This window comes from Chelmon rostratus, chromosome 2 (assembly GCF_017976325.1).
Source record: "Chelmon rostratus isolate fCheRos1 chromosome 2, fCheRos1.pri, whole genome shotgun sequence".
NCBI classification, from domain to species: Eukaryota; Metazoa; Chordata; class Actinopteri; order Chaetodontiformes; family Chaetodontidae; genus Chelmon; species Chelmon rostratus.
Genome location: NC_055659.1, coordinates 19,346,420 through 19,358,775, shown reverse-complemented (window position 1 = coordinate 19,358,775; position 12,356 = coordinate 19,346,420). Strand labels below are relative to the sequence as shown.

General features: G+C 45.5%; 1 protein-coding gene across 4 annotated transcripts in view; it reads left to right on the top strand.

Moving 5' to 3' along the window:
- Positions 1 to 11,920, top strand: part of srgap2 (SLIT-ROBO Rho GTPase activating protein 2) — a 52,441-nt gene extending 40,521 nt beyond the window's left edge. For 3 of the 4 annotated variants that reach the window (XM_041946069.1, XM_041946087.1, XM_041946095.1), the window contains 13 exons: positions 523 to 550; positions 830 to 860; positions 1,570 to 1,630; positions 1,847 to 1,924; positions 2,021 to 2,155; positions 2,255 to 2,360; positions 5,376 to 5,600; positions 6,648 to 6,727; positions 7,081 to 7,279; positions 7,765 to 7,902; positions 8,154 to 8,391; positions 8,490 to 8,600; positions 8,687 to 11,920. In XM_041946069.1, the coding sequence (XP_041802003.1) occupies positions 523 to 550; positions 830 to 860; positions 1,570 to 1,630; positions 1,847 to 1,924; positions 2,021 to 2,155; positions 2,255 to 2,360; positions 5,376 to 5,600; positions 6,648 to 6,727; positions 7,081 to 7,279; positions 7,765 to 7,902; positions 8,154 to 8,391; positions 8,490 to 8,600; positions 8,687 to 9,247 (1,991 nt within the window). In that variant the 3' untranslated portion in view covers positions 9,248 to 11,920. The remainder of the gene's footprint in view (positions 1 to 522; positions 551 to 829; positions 861 to 1,569; positions 1,631 to 1,846; positions 1,925 to 2,020; positions 2,156 to 2,254; positions 2,361 to 5,375; positions 5,601 to 6,647; positions 6,728 to 7,080; positions 7,280 to 7,764; positions 7,903 to 8,153; positions 8,392 to 8,489; positions 8,601 to 8,686) is intronic. The other variant, XM_041946079.1, reaches the window with a different exon arrangement.
- Positions 11,921 to 12,356: the final 436 nt, after the last annotated feature.

The following is a 12,356-nucleotide window of genomic DNA, read 5'->3' as shown; positions in this document are numbered from 1 at the left end:
TCTGTGTGTGTGTACTGGGAGCTCCCTGAGTGGGAGGGAGATGGATTCAGGAAGGGCCTGGTGGCCAGAGGCGGAATAGGGAAGCAGATCAGAGAGATGAGTGGGCCACATTAGGGCGCATGCAGGGAAGCAGAGTGAGTTTGATATATCTCATAACCACGAGCTGTGTGTGTGTATGTGTGTATGTGTGTATGTGTGTATGTGTGCATGTGTGCGTGTGTGTATGTGTGTGCGTGCATGCGTGAGAGTGGAAGGCTAGGTCACAGTGACAGTGACCATATGTGGATGCAGCTGTGTGTTTAAGTCTGTGGGGGGTGTTCCTCAGGGCTGAATGTGTCTGTATTTCCACAACCTTACAGGAAAACTGTGTGTGTGTGTGTGTGTGTGTGTGTGTGTGTGTCTTCAGTGGGAAGTTTGTTTGCCTGTTTCTGTCCATCTGAAGCCATTTCCTCGTGTGTCCTGCTTCTACTATAACTGTCTGTCCCTCTCCCCTCCCCTTCTTCCTGTTTCTCCCTCCTTTAGGTCAGAAGACTGACTGTTGCCTTGCCAGGTAGGTGTGGTGAAGGAAGGAAGCATGCTCACACACACACACACACACACACACACGCGCGTACTTACGCTTACACCATAGCAGTGTTCAAGCTTGATTTCTTGGCATCTGTGGGGTATTATTTTCCCTGTCACTGTTTATAGATATTCTCAACACATGTGCACATGTGTCTGTGTATACAAATAGAGCGTTACCAGAGTTGTGAGTATAAATAGACTTTCTCCAGAGACATAATGACAGACTGCCGTTTCTTCCTCTCCCATCTCTCCCTCTGTGTAGTGGACGGAGGAACTCGTCGGTACGGAAGCAGGTAATTATCTGTCAGAAGTGCGTGTGTGTTTGTTTCCGAGTGGCTATCAGCTTCTCAGTCAGAGCTGCTTAGCTTTGTTTTTAACTGGAGCCACGTGTTTTCTCACAGGACGTATGGGCACCTAGAGGCTGAAAGCACTTTGGTTATTATCACATATAACCCAGCACACAAATATATGCATTTGTATCTACAGCTGAATCTATACAGCCTGTTGGTGGACTGCAGTGCAATCTGAAACAGCAGTGATCAAAAGCAACTGTTCCACTGGGGGAATCTTGTGTTTGTGGCTCCCCCTTGTGGGTGGCTTGTTTTTATGTTTTTAGCCATCAGCTCTCACCTCACAGAGAGTTCAGTTGAGTGTTAATTTTAAATGATAATTGTTTTTTTTTTTCAACAAATTAAAACCACAGCGGGATTCACCTAACAATGGGTACATATATCGTCCAATGCACACTCCACAGCCTTCACCTCCCGGAGATTTCTGGAAACCCCAAACAAACAAAGGGAAAAGGAAAAAGCACTGTCTCCTAGCAACAGCTGGGTAGTACGCCCACCCTCTCCCCCATGCAAAAATGTGTGCACCGATGCATGTGCGTGTGCAGACGTGTGTGCGGAAATCCTCCTGAAGTGCGCCCGGTGTTTTTATTTCCACGCCAGTCTCCTGTCTTGTCTTCCTCTATTGGGAGTAATTCCTGTCCCCCTGTTTTAGGACTCTGGTGAAGCCATTCCTCTGATGGTCGAGAGCTGCATCCGCTTCATCAGTCGCCATGGTGAGTGAAATTCTCCAGCGAAGTGATAGGTTTGGCATCAGCTTCTCCTGCGCACTGATTGGCTACATTGTCATGTCAGGTGTGGTTAAAATTAAACTGGGGATTTTTACATAACTTCTTTCCTAATTTAACGCCTGCATGTGTGTGTGTGTGTGTGTGTGTGTGTGTGTGTGTGTGTGTGTGTGTGTGTGTGTGTGTGTGTGTGTGTGTTTGTAGGTCTGCAGCATGAGGGTATCTTCAGAGTGTCGGGCTCTCAGGTGGAGGTCAATGACATCAAGAATGCCTTTGAGAGAGGTAAGACCATCATCCAGCAGCAAACCTGAGCACTTTAATCAGTTTGGTCTCTCCAGTGCTTTATTATCTTCTCTCCTTCTTCTTCTCCGGATTTAGGTGAGGACCCGCTGGCGGGGGACCAGAATGACCACGACATGGACTCCATCGCCGGCGTCCTGAAGCTCTACTTTAGAGGACTGGACCATGCCCTCTTCCCTAAGGAAGTCTTCCATGACCTCATATCCTGTGTCTGTAAGTCTCTCGTCCTTCTGCCTGCTTTGCGTGAGTGTGTTTTCATGTGCTTGATCGTTTGAGTAATCTCCCTGGTGTCACGGCTGTGTCGTGTTCCAGCGATGGAGAGCCTCCAGGAGCGGGCGGTCCACATCAAGAAAGTTCTGCAATCTCTGCCGAGCAAAACCCTCATCATCATGAGATACCTGTTCGCCTTCCTCAACCAGTGAGTAGCAGGACATGCACCCACCCACACACACACACACACACACACACACACACACACACACAATATTGTTGTTGAAATAAGACAGATTTTTGTTCTAGGCTAGTAGTTATGCTTGAAATGTAAATGATGTATTAGATGATCACACTGACAAAAACAACTACACGCTGAACTGCAGTTAGCAGTAAATCAGTAAAACTGGTTTGACAATATTTGAGTTTCAAAATATCTTCAAGCCTGAGGCAGGTACTTCGAAAGAGGCCAAATGTTTAGTTGTTGCTGTAGTTTCAGAAATGGTGACAACGTAGTCGCTTACAGACACTTTTTATAAGTGTAGAGGATCACTGGTGGTGAGCGGGTGATGGATGAAGCTCACAAACAAAGGCGAGATGGACAGCGACAAGGTGGCAGCAGAAACAACCCCTGAATTACACTGACCACTGTGACACGGTCTCAGGAAACAAACTGTGATATTAAACAAAAGCAGATTATCACACGCTGAGAGGCTTGTGTCAATACTCTTCAAACGTCCAGGCTGGTTAAACCCCACGTGCAGTTGGGTGGAAAAATGCATTTCGCCTCAGGCTTCCTCATGTTTGCTTTGCAGTGATCTCAAACAACGAGCGCTAAAGAGCTGAGCACCCGACCTACATCAACCTCTACTGTAAGCATGTCACAGAGTGTAGGGTGAAAAAGACTGCAGCTCTTACTCTGACCACTGAGGACAAAATGTCTCATAGACCTTTTCAGTCAGTGCTAATATGAGTCACAGTGAGATACCACTGTCAAAGTCAATGGCTTTCAATATAGATGTAAAGAACCAAAGACCCCAAATGAACTATATAAAAATCTGAGGAGAAGAGAATCAAATGTGCTACATAAAACAGCCAAAGCCCATGATTTCATTGAATCCAGCATCCACAAGTCCACTATGACACATTTTTAAAGCTGGTGTTTCTGGAAACGCTCGCGTCCAAGATCTGCACACAGTGATGCATGATTTGACATTTAGCACAAAACCTGAAACTTGTGCAGTGAGTGATGAAAGTCATGAAATCTGTCAAGCTGCCTTTCAGCAGTTAAGGAGCATCCTTTACCCCACATGCACTCACAAACTCCATAAATAAATAGCAGAATGAGGTTCATTTGGCCTCCTCACTCCAATTCTAAACATCCTGTAACCTTTGTGGGAAGTCAAGTATGGACTCTAATGAACAACCAAAGTGCAAAGAATATTTCTGCCTCTTCATTCCTCAAGGAGCTGGAAGCTTTCCTCCTTGAGGAATGGCCCTGCTTTTCACTTAATTTATTTGGATAGCCCACTATCACATACAGTGCCAAGAAACAGTGAGTGAAGCCCATGGACTTCCCTGCATTTTTGCGTGGTTTAGTCATGAATTGTGGTCTGATATTCTTCAAAGTCCCACGAATGGACGAGCATCTGCCTGAAATAGTAACATAAAAACAACTGCATATTTTGTTGTATTTGACTTACTTTAACCTTTTCTTACAGCACCGACCTCAACCTAATGTTTCCTGCATGTGTTTATCGCATCGTCACATTTGCCAGCAGAGATTTAGAGCATTTGCCTGTACAAAACTGTGTAATTATATTGTCATTTCAGGAATGTCTTTCACGAATGGCTCTCTTCAGTTCATGTGACAGCTTCTCAATTGATTTGAGGCCAAGATTGACCTCAACCATTCTGCAACGTTTCCTCTGTTACGTCTGAGCCAGTTTGGAGTTTGTTTTTCACTGTGTTTAGGGATGATTTTGTGTGATATCTCCCAGCTCCTGTTCAGCATCAGATGACTGACAGCCACCCTGAAACTTCAACTTGTAAACACTGTTTTTGTATAGTGGATGTTTTTCTCCATGAGTAATGGTTTTTCAGGCCCAGTAAAATAACTGCAAAACATGGTGATCCCCACTCCATGCTTAACTTTAAGGATTATGTTATGGAAGGCTCCCTAGGTCCTCAAGTGTAACCCTGGGGGTTCTCTTTCTCTTTCACTGTTTTTGGCCATCTTGCTTCATTGGAAGTACTCTGAAAGCACATGTGAACGTGCGATGGTTCACACCAGCTTGTGCAGATATACTTTACAACAAGGCACAACTAAACACTGACTACAATTTCAATTCATTGATGGGAGAATCTGACTTTCTTAAAGGTCTTTTATGAAGGCCTCCACATACTGTTTACTTAATATTGAGATTGTTTAATACAGTAAACATGCCAATTCAGAGAACAATTGAGTGGTATAAGTTTACATAGAGTATATTTGTCTGTTATAGTGACGCTGGTGAAGATCAGACAGTATTTTAGGGACGAATTATCCATAAATGTAGTTGCCAAAGGGTTGACTTTCTTTTTCTTGGCAGCTTATAGTGTCTCGACCCACATCAGCCACAAACCCAATCTCTTTAAAAAGACAAGGACACCAAAAAACATTGGCCAATGGGATCTGAATTTGAAGGATCCATTGCAGACCATCCCTAAAATGTGTGAATGAAACGATAACGCCTTTCAGTGAAGGGAGGCAGGAAAAAGGAGTGAAAGACAGAAAGAAATGAGATGTGAGAGACGTGAAATTTGAGACTCCTGGGTAAATCAAGTGGTCCCAGACAGCCCGTGTGGAGACAGAAGGGGAGCTTCTTCTTTTGCTTAAGTGATTTACACACACCCACCCCAGCCCACCCCACCCCAATGCTCCTGCTTCTTCTCTTCACACTGAAACACACACACACACACACACTCACATCATCAGAGCCTCCATCACAACAGTGTACAAATGAAGTGATGTATTGATGCGGGCTGTTTACTGCTGGACCTCGTGCTGTCTGACACACACAGATAGACATTCACAGTTTATGCAGCCCTTTCAGTGTGATGTAGGCTATAAACGACATGTCACGGTTGTTTGTGTGCATAGTCAGTGTTGTATATCTCATATGTTTAAGAGAGAAGGATGAGGTAATGCCCTCTGAATGACTCTGCTTTCCGTTCCGCCCAGCTTGTCTCAGTACAGCGAGGAGAACATGATGGACCCCTACAACCTGGCCATCTGTTTCGGCCCCACCCTGATGTCTGTCCCAGAAGGCCACGACCAGGTCTCTTGCCAGGCCCACGTCAATGAGCTCATTAAAACTATCATCATCCACCATGACACCATCTTCCCCGGACTGCAGGACCTGCAGGGCCCCATCTACACCATCCCTGGAGCTGGAGATGACTTCTGGTGAGTGTGTATGTGAGGGGAGTTTGAGGAGTCATAAGTAGGGTCAGAATTTGAATTGTCAAAGCGAGTAGGACAGAAGGGAATGTCTTGTCAAATTGGCATCTAACTAGAGTGGGTGTGGAGATGACAAGGAGGCCAGAAAGGGGGGGGGGTGATTTTGGTTGCTGCTGTGGAGTGATGGGGGTCTCAGCCTGTCTGCTCCGCTCAGGGCCAGGGGGCCACGGGGATCAGCTTACCCTCCATCACACAGGAGAATAAAGCACCGCCTGACCACATCAGCCTGGGAGAGCACAGCATGCACACACCGCAATGCACACAAGCGCCGACTTTCAATTTTACTGTAATGACAAGCCTCGGCACCAGTTATTATGATTACTGCTGCCAGTCAGCGCTGTTGTTTAGACTGTAAGTCACACCGGAGCAGCAGCTCCAAGCTCTACTGTAGGAAATAGCAGAAAATATTGTCACACTGGCAAAGGCTGGGCTTTGTTGCACCCAGGGCCATAGCTACCATGTGACTGATATTGTACTTCTACTAGGAATCAGGATGTTTTAACAACTTGGAGCGAGCATACATTCAACAATTAAAACCTACGTGCAGGTACAGCACAGTCAATATAGATGCAGTAAAGCAAAATGTGACTATTTTTTAAAATGCTAGATTAAGCGTTCACCATTCTCCCTCTAGAATTATACACATAGTAAAATATGCCAAAGCCACACTTCATTGTGTGCATTGAGAACTTGACATTCACGGCAGTGTGGAGAATGTTTGGAAATTACAGTTATCGAAAATATAATCGAACAGTTGAATCGAAAACGCTGAATAGGGCGGACAGACAGCTCGATGTTATTTCAAGGAGTGTGCAAGTTTCCAGCGAGGCTTTTAATCTGAACACTGAGCGGTGGCGTGGTGCACACAGCATGAGTTTGTATGATTTAATGGAGCAATATGAGGTCAGGCTGTGAGTCATCAACACGTGTCGCCTGTCTGAGACTTTTGTAGTTGCGTCCTCTAACCTCATCTGCCCTCTGTGTCCACATTAGTGACAGTCCACACTGTGAGCCCCCCCTGGTGGAAGAGCCTGCGCCTGACACCGTCTCAGTCGGCCACAACAGCGAAGATGGTGCGTAACACGCACACGCACACACGCATGCACGCATATGTGAATAGATATATAGATATGTATATACTCCTTTCACTGGTTTATGAGATCTCTTCCTGCCTTTCTCACCAGTTACTGTGGCTCTAACCATTTAAACCAGCTCACATTCTGCTCCCAGTAACCTGTTAATGATGCTGCTTTGTTACTGCTTAGCAATTTTAACATTTGTGCAGCCACCACATACAGCAGCACTAACCTGCTATGCACTAATCTGGCTTCCCCTCTCCTCCACCTCTCTCTTCTCTCCCTTGTTTGTCGCTGCCCCCCGCTTCTCCATCACCTCCTGTGTCTATCCACCATCCTCTGAATCTCAGGCTCCTTGGCTGTTTCAGACTCTGACCCGTTCGAAGCCATTGCTCGGTTCGACTACTCCGGCCGGACCAGTCGGGAGCTGTCGTTCAAGAAGGGAGCGTCTCTGCTTCTGTTTCAGCGAGCCTCCAACGACTGGTGGGAGGGACGACATAACGGAGTGGATGGACTGGTGCCACACCAGTACATTGTGGTCCAAGACACGTAAGACGTGTTTCAGTGACTGGTCTTGATCAAATATCTGGCATGTAGAACAGAACAATATATTAATGAAGATATTACAGTATTTGTAAACCTGGGTCTTATTCTCATAGTTTCGTCTGCTGTGAATATTCATCATGCTAAAATCTGACTCAGCTGTTTGCGCTGTAGAGGTTTGGGAAATGCAAATTCTGGCTATCAAAGCCAAGCGCCTTCTTCAAAAACCAGAAATGACATTTGTTCTTTGATCTGATCGAAAGTAAACACAGAAAGTAGTCCACTGGAAATCCCCACAGCTGTGGAAGGTAATCAGCTATGATAGCGAACTGCATATCATAGCAGATCAACTTCCTCGTCAACTTTGTGGACAAAGTCAGCTTTGTCTTTCAGAAGTAGCTCATCAGTGTGAGGGAAAGTTCCTCCTGTGCTGGCTTGGCGCAGGATGGATGCACAGCAGTCATTTCTGAGCTGTTTCTTGGTTGTTTCAGGGCTGACGGGGGCAGGGGAAGTCCAAAGCCTGATGTGGACAGCAGGGACCTGCTGGAGGAGAGGGTGTCTACTCGAGGCAGCGCCGCCTCTCCTACTGGAGCTCATGTGGCTGACATCTACCTGGCCAACCTGAACAAGTGCGTCTCATGTGCAGAATCAAACTGTTTGCAGCATCTCACAGATTTTCATTTGCAACTTTAGTTTTCAGTTGAGTGAAATGAATTGTGTGGAAATCAACAGCGAAACAAAATTTGAATCAGAAACAGAAGATTTTGTTCTTGGTTTCTTCTTCTTCTGGATTTTTGTTGTTGTTTTCAGACTTCTTGGCTGATCCCTTGAACCCAATCCCAGCACTGGGATAAATAATAGAAATATTTGTCTTACTCAGGATGAGGAAACGTCCGGAGTCCGGGAGCATCCGGAGGACGTTCCGGGGCTCAGAGAGCGACAGCACCAGTCCAGGAGCCAGCGGAGGTGGAGGAGGAGGAGGTGGAGGAGGAGGAGGCGTGAGAACAGCCTCTCTTCCTGTTGGTGGGGCTCTGGTGAAAGAAACTGGAGACAAACGACCCGTCAGCGCTCACAGCATCCTGAACTCAGTCACTCGCCACTCATCTCTCAAGACCAAGGTAATGCAGCATCTTATCTGCAGCAGACTAACGCAGACGATGGACTTCTTTTTTAAAATTTGGCCAAGCTTTTAATTGAGGGTGTTATGAACATTTAGGTGGAGAGTCCACAGTTACGTAAGACAACTACAGCAGGGCGCTCGAAGAGCTTCAGCAACCACAGACCACTGGACCCTGAGGTCATAGCCCAGGTGGAGCACAGCTCGCAGGTACAGATCAGTTCCATCACCATCTGCTGCTCTGGGTATTTTAAGCACAAGCCGATATTTACTTGCCTCCTCCTCTTGTGTCGCAGGACATTGAGGCTGCGATGAGCTCTGCCCTGACTGAGCTCAGTAAGCTGGAGAGACAGAGCACCTCGAAGCACACGCACGCCCCTGACGTCGTCCTGGACACACTGGAGCAGCTGAAAGGTGTGGGTGGAGGAGGAGGAGGAGCCTCGGAGCCCTCCAGTCCGCTCCACTCACGTCTGCTGCGGGACAGCGAGGGGGGCTCCTCGCACGCCCACCCGCTCCAACGCAGCGCCTCCTCAGCCAGCGACGTGCCCTCCTCCTTCCGCCCGGCCAAGAGCCAGCCACGGAGCCCCCTGCCCTCTGCCACATCCCCCTCTCTGTCGTCCTCCTCCCTCTCCTCATCTGTACCTTCTTTTAGGGAGCTGCGCCCACCGGCAACAAGGCCCAAGCCGGTGGTGTTCCCAAAGAGCGGAGGAGGAAGTGGCAGTCCAGCCATGGGTTCTCCGACATCTACTGTGCCCCCGACACCTCCTCCTCCACCCGCAGGCCACACACACTCTCTCCCTCACACCCCTCCTCCTCCCCCTCCACCCCAGTCTAACGACAAATCCTGCCCGGCTTAGGACCACTCAGTCTGATCCACGATACTGATACAAACTCTTCGATTCTTACAGCTCTTCTATCAGGTGCAGGAAGCACTTCATTTGTTTCACACGAGACCTAACCCACTACTCATGTGTAGCATTCACTTGGTGGTGTCCAGGCGAGTTCTTAAGACGCCATGTTCCCTTTAGAGTGTCAAGAGTTACTTCTGCCCTCTCCTGGCAGCTCTGCGTAGTACAGGTCAGCTATCACAGGGCGTAGTTTAGCGAACACCCTTCAAAGACACTTCTTTTCCTTTGCCACCACAGAGATTCCAGGGATCACTGGATTTTAAAATCTTGTACAAGGGAACAGGACTCAGGATGGACACCTACAGACCTACGGCTTACATACACTATTTTGTGACGTTTGAAATTGTGTTTGAGTGGGCGTGCAAGAGTGTTACTTGCCTTTACACACAGCTCTAAGTGAGGAACAAAAAGCACTGTTTGATTTTTGTATAGTAGACATGACAGTTTTTTTCTTTTCTTATTAATGACCCATGACTAGCGGACTGGAAGGGAGTGTTTGATTCCTGAGAATAGACTGTGAAATGCTAAGCTCTCATTCTGTGTAGAAGTGAAGCTCACTGACTTGCTGCTTCAGAAGTGGAAGAATGCAGATAAAGGTGGAGTTTTGGTTGATGATGAAAGGGGAGAGGAAACTGGGCCAAATATCAGTCTAAGTCATGTGATCAAGAGCTTTATTTTATCTCTTCCTCCGGTGTTTGATATGTTGGTGACTTTTTTTTATTTTTATTTTTTTTATTGTTATTATTGTTCAGTACTAGTACCACAACAGGAGCATAGCAGGAGCAGTGTTCTCCGCAACATAACAACAGTAATTCTACATCTAAATATAGCAATAAAAATAATGACAGCTGGTAGTTTGAGGCATTATGCTGCTTCCCTCTTGCAGCTCTGTGTATGTAGAGGACCACTGAAACCCAGCATTTTTATAGGTAATGTTGGACTGTACACACAGACACACATTTTCTCCAAATGTGTGTGTGGTGGTGTTTTGTGGCAGCTAAACGCCTTTCAGGTTTTCCTTGCATGCTGGGGCCATAGACAGCAGCCACAGTGGCGAGCTGGCTGATCGCATCAGTTTATATATCTGCAGTACCAGCTACAAGACAACTTCAGAGTTACAGCTTGCTCCTTCAACTATATGCTTCAGATGTAACAGTAAAAAGGGTTTTATTATTCTAATGGTGTGTATGTATGTATGTGTAATAATCATGATGATAACTGGAAGCATGGAGCTGAGGATCCTCCTGAGTGTGTTTAGATAGAAGCACAACCAACCACCTCATCCAATGCGTTCTTAAGCAAAGTTTGCTTTTATTATTATTGTTTTTCCAGTTGTTTATTAATGCTCAGAATCTGTAATGGTAAAACGTTGAACTGTGTAGCTGTCTGGGTGTGCATGTGTGTGCGCGCCTGTGTGAGCATGCGTGAATGTAGACTATGTATGCACCCCACCCCTGCCCCCACCTGTAATAAAGGGATGCGCACCCGACAGCACCTGTCTGGAGACACACGGGAAAACACTTCTCCCACGCTCTGGAGTACCGGAAGCCTTCGTGCTGAGTAAATATGCACTGTGTACGTGTGACCAGAACAAAAATAAACCTGCAGGGATACATGAAATGTTCTCGTCCTCAGTCGCTGCTGTAACAACTCCAGTGGCAGGCCAGCTTTACGTAGAAATAGGATGAGAAAGCCCAAATCTAAGGACTTCAAACGTTTCTTTCTTTTTTTTTATGACATATATTATTTGCTAAAATGTACCTTTGCAAAATTAGATCTGTTGATGAATTGAGGAATATGAGAATAATTTTGCAAACACTGACTTAAAAAGTGGACACATGCCACACAGAGTAAACTGAATAAAGCTGTTTCTGTTCTATTTCACCTTCTTGAAAAAGTATTGAAGTCATTTTACACAGGTGTCATCATATTCCCCTTCTCCTCAACCCTTCTTCCAGAAATACAGCACATACTGCATTCCTGTATGCTCTCTACCAGGTAAAAGAATTATAATTAAGGTTTTTTTTTAAAGTCTCTGTGTACTGTTTGTGTATTACCTGGTGTATTTGTGTTGCTCTTACCTCATTGTAACAACTGGAGGGAGTGTGACAGTGTGTGTGTGTTTGTGGTGGGAGATGAACTCGCCTTATCAACGCGCACACACACACACACACACACACACACTCTCACACATACAGACGTGCATGTGGTTGGTTGGTGTGTTTTGTCCCGGCTGTGCTGTTTAGGGGAGCTGGGACCCCTCTTTGATCTTAAATCAATCATCGTGCACTTGAACAACTTGGCTTGCGTGTGGACTAACTGTGTGGGGATGATTTGTCTGAATTGAATATTGTGAAATATGCATTTTTGTGTCCATTTGAAAACAGCAGAACTAAAAAAAAAAGACTGTAATGTCAAAATCTATTTATAGTTGTCTCTGTATTACTGGAGAATCCTGTGTTCAGATGTACTTTGTATATACAATGTTGTACATTACAGAGGTACACTCTTTTTTGGTACAATATTGTACAGTAATAGCAATAGTAGTTTAATCAAATAGGCCTTATATAATTCTATGTGTAGTTCTTGTAGTAGATCTGTTTTTTAATAAACATTGCTTGCTATAAAGTTTCTTGAATTCTTTGTTTGTAAACGTAAAGAGAAAATATTACCCATTTCTTTTCAGAAAATCATCCTTGAAAATAGTGATAAAATAATAAAAGAATATGTTGAAAAGTAAGTACTGTAGTTATGAAGCATTTGAGAGGGACCAAGAATATACAGCACAGAGACACAAGTGAAACACAAAGTGAGGGGTAATCAAAATGGTCAGATGGTCCTTTGGAAACACTTAAAGGGGTACTCCAGTGGTTTAGTATCACACTAAAGAGAGTGAGATACTCTGACTTTTAGTCCCAAGTAAGAACCAAGCTGCAAAAGTACCTGATCATACATTTCCCATGATGCAACAAGATAGTATCTTTTATTAGACCCTGCCTGCCTTGTTAATGCTCACTTCTTTAAACCTCCAGTCTGTAATGTAGGCTTTCTGTTAAAA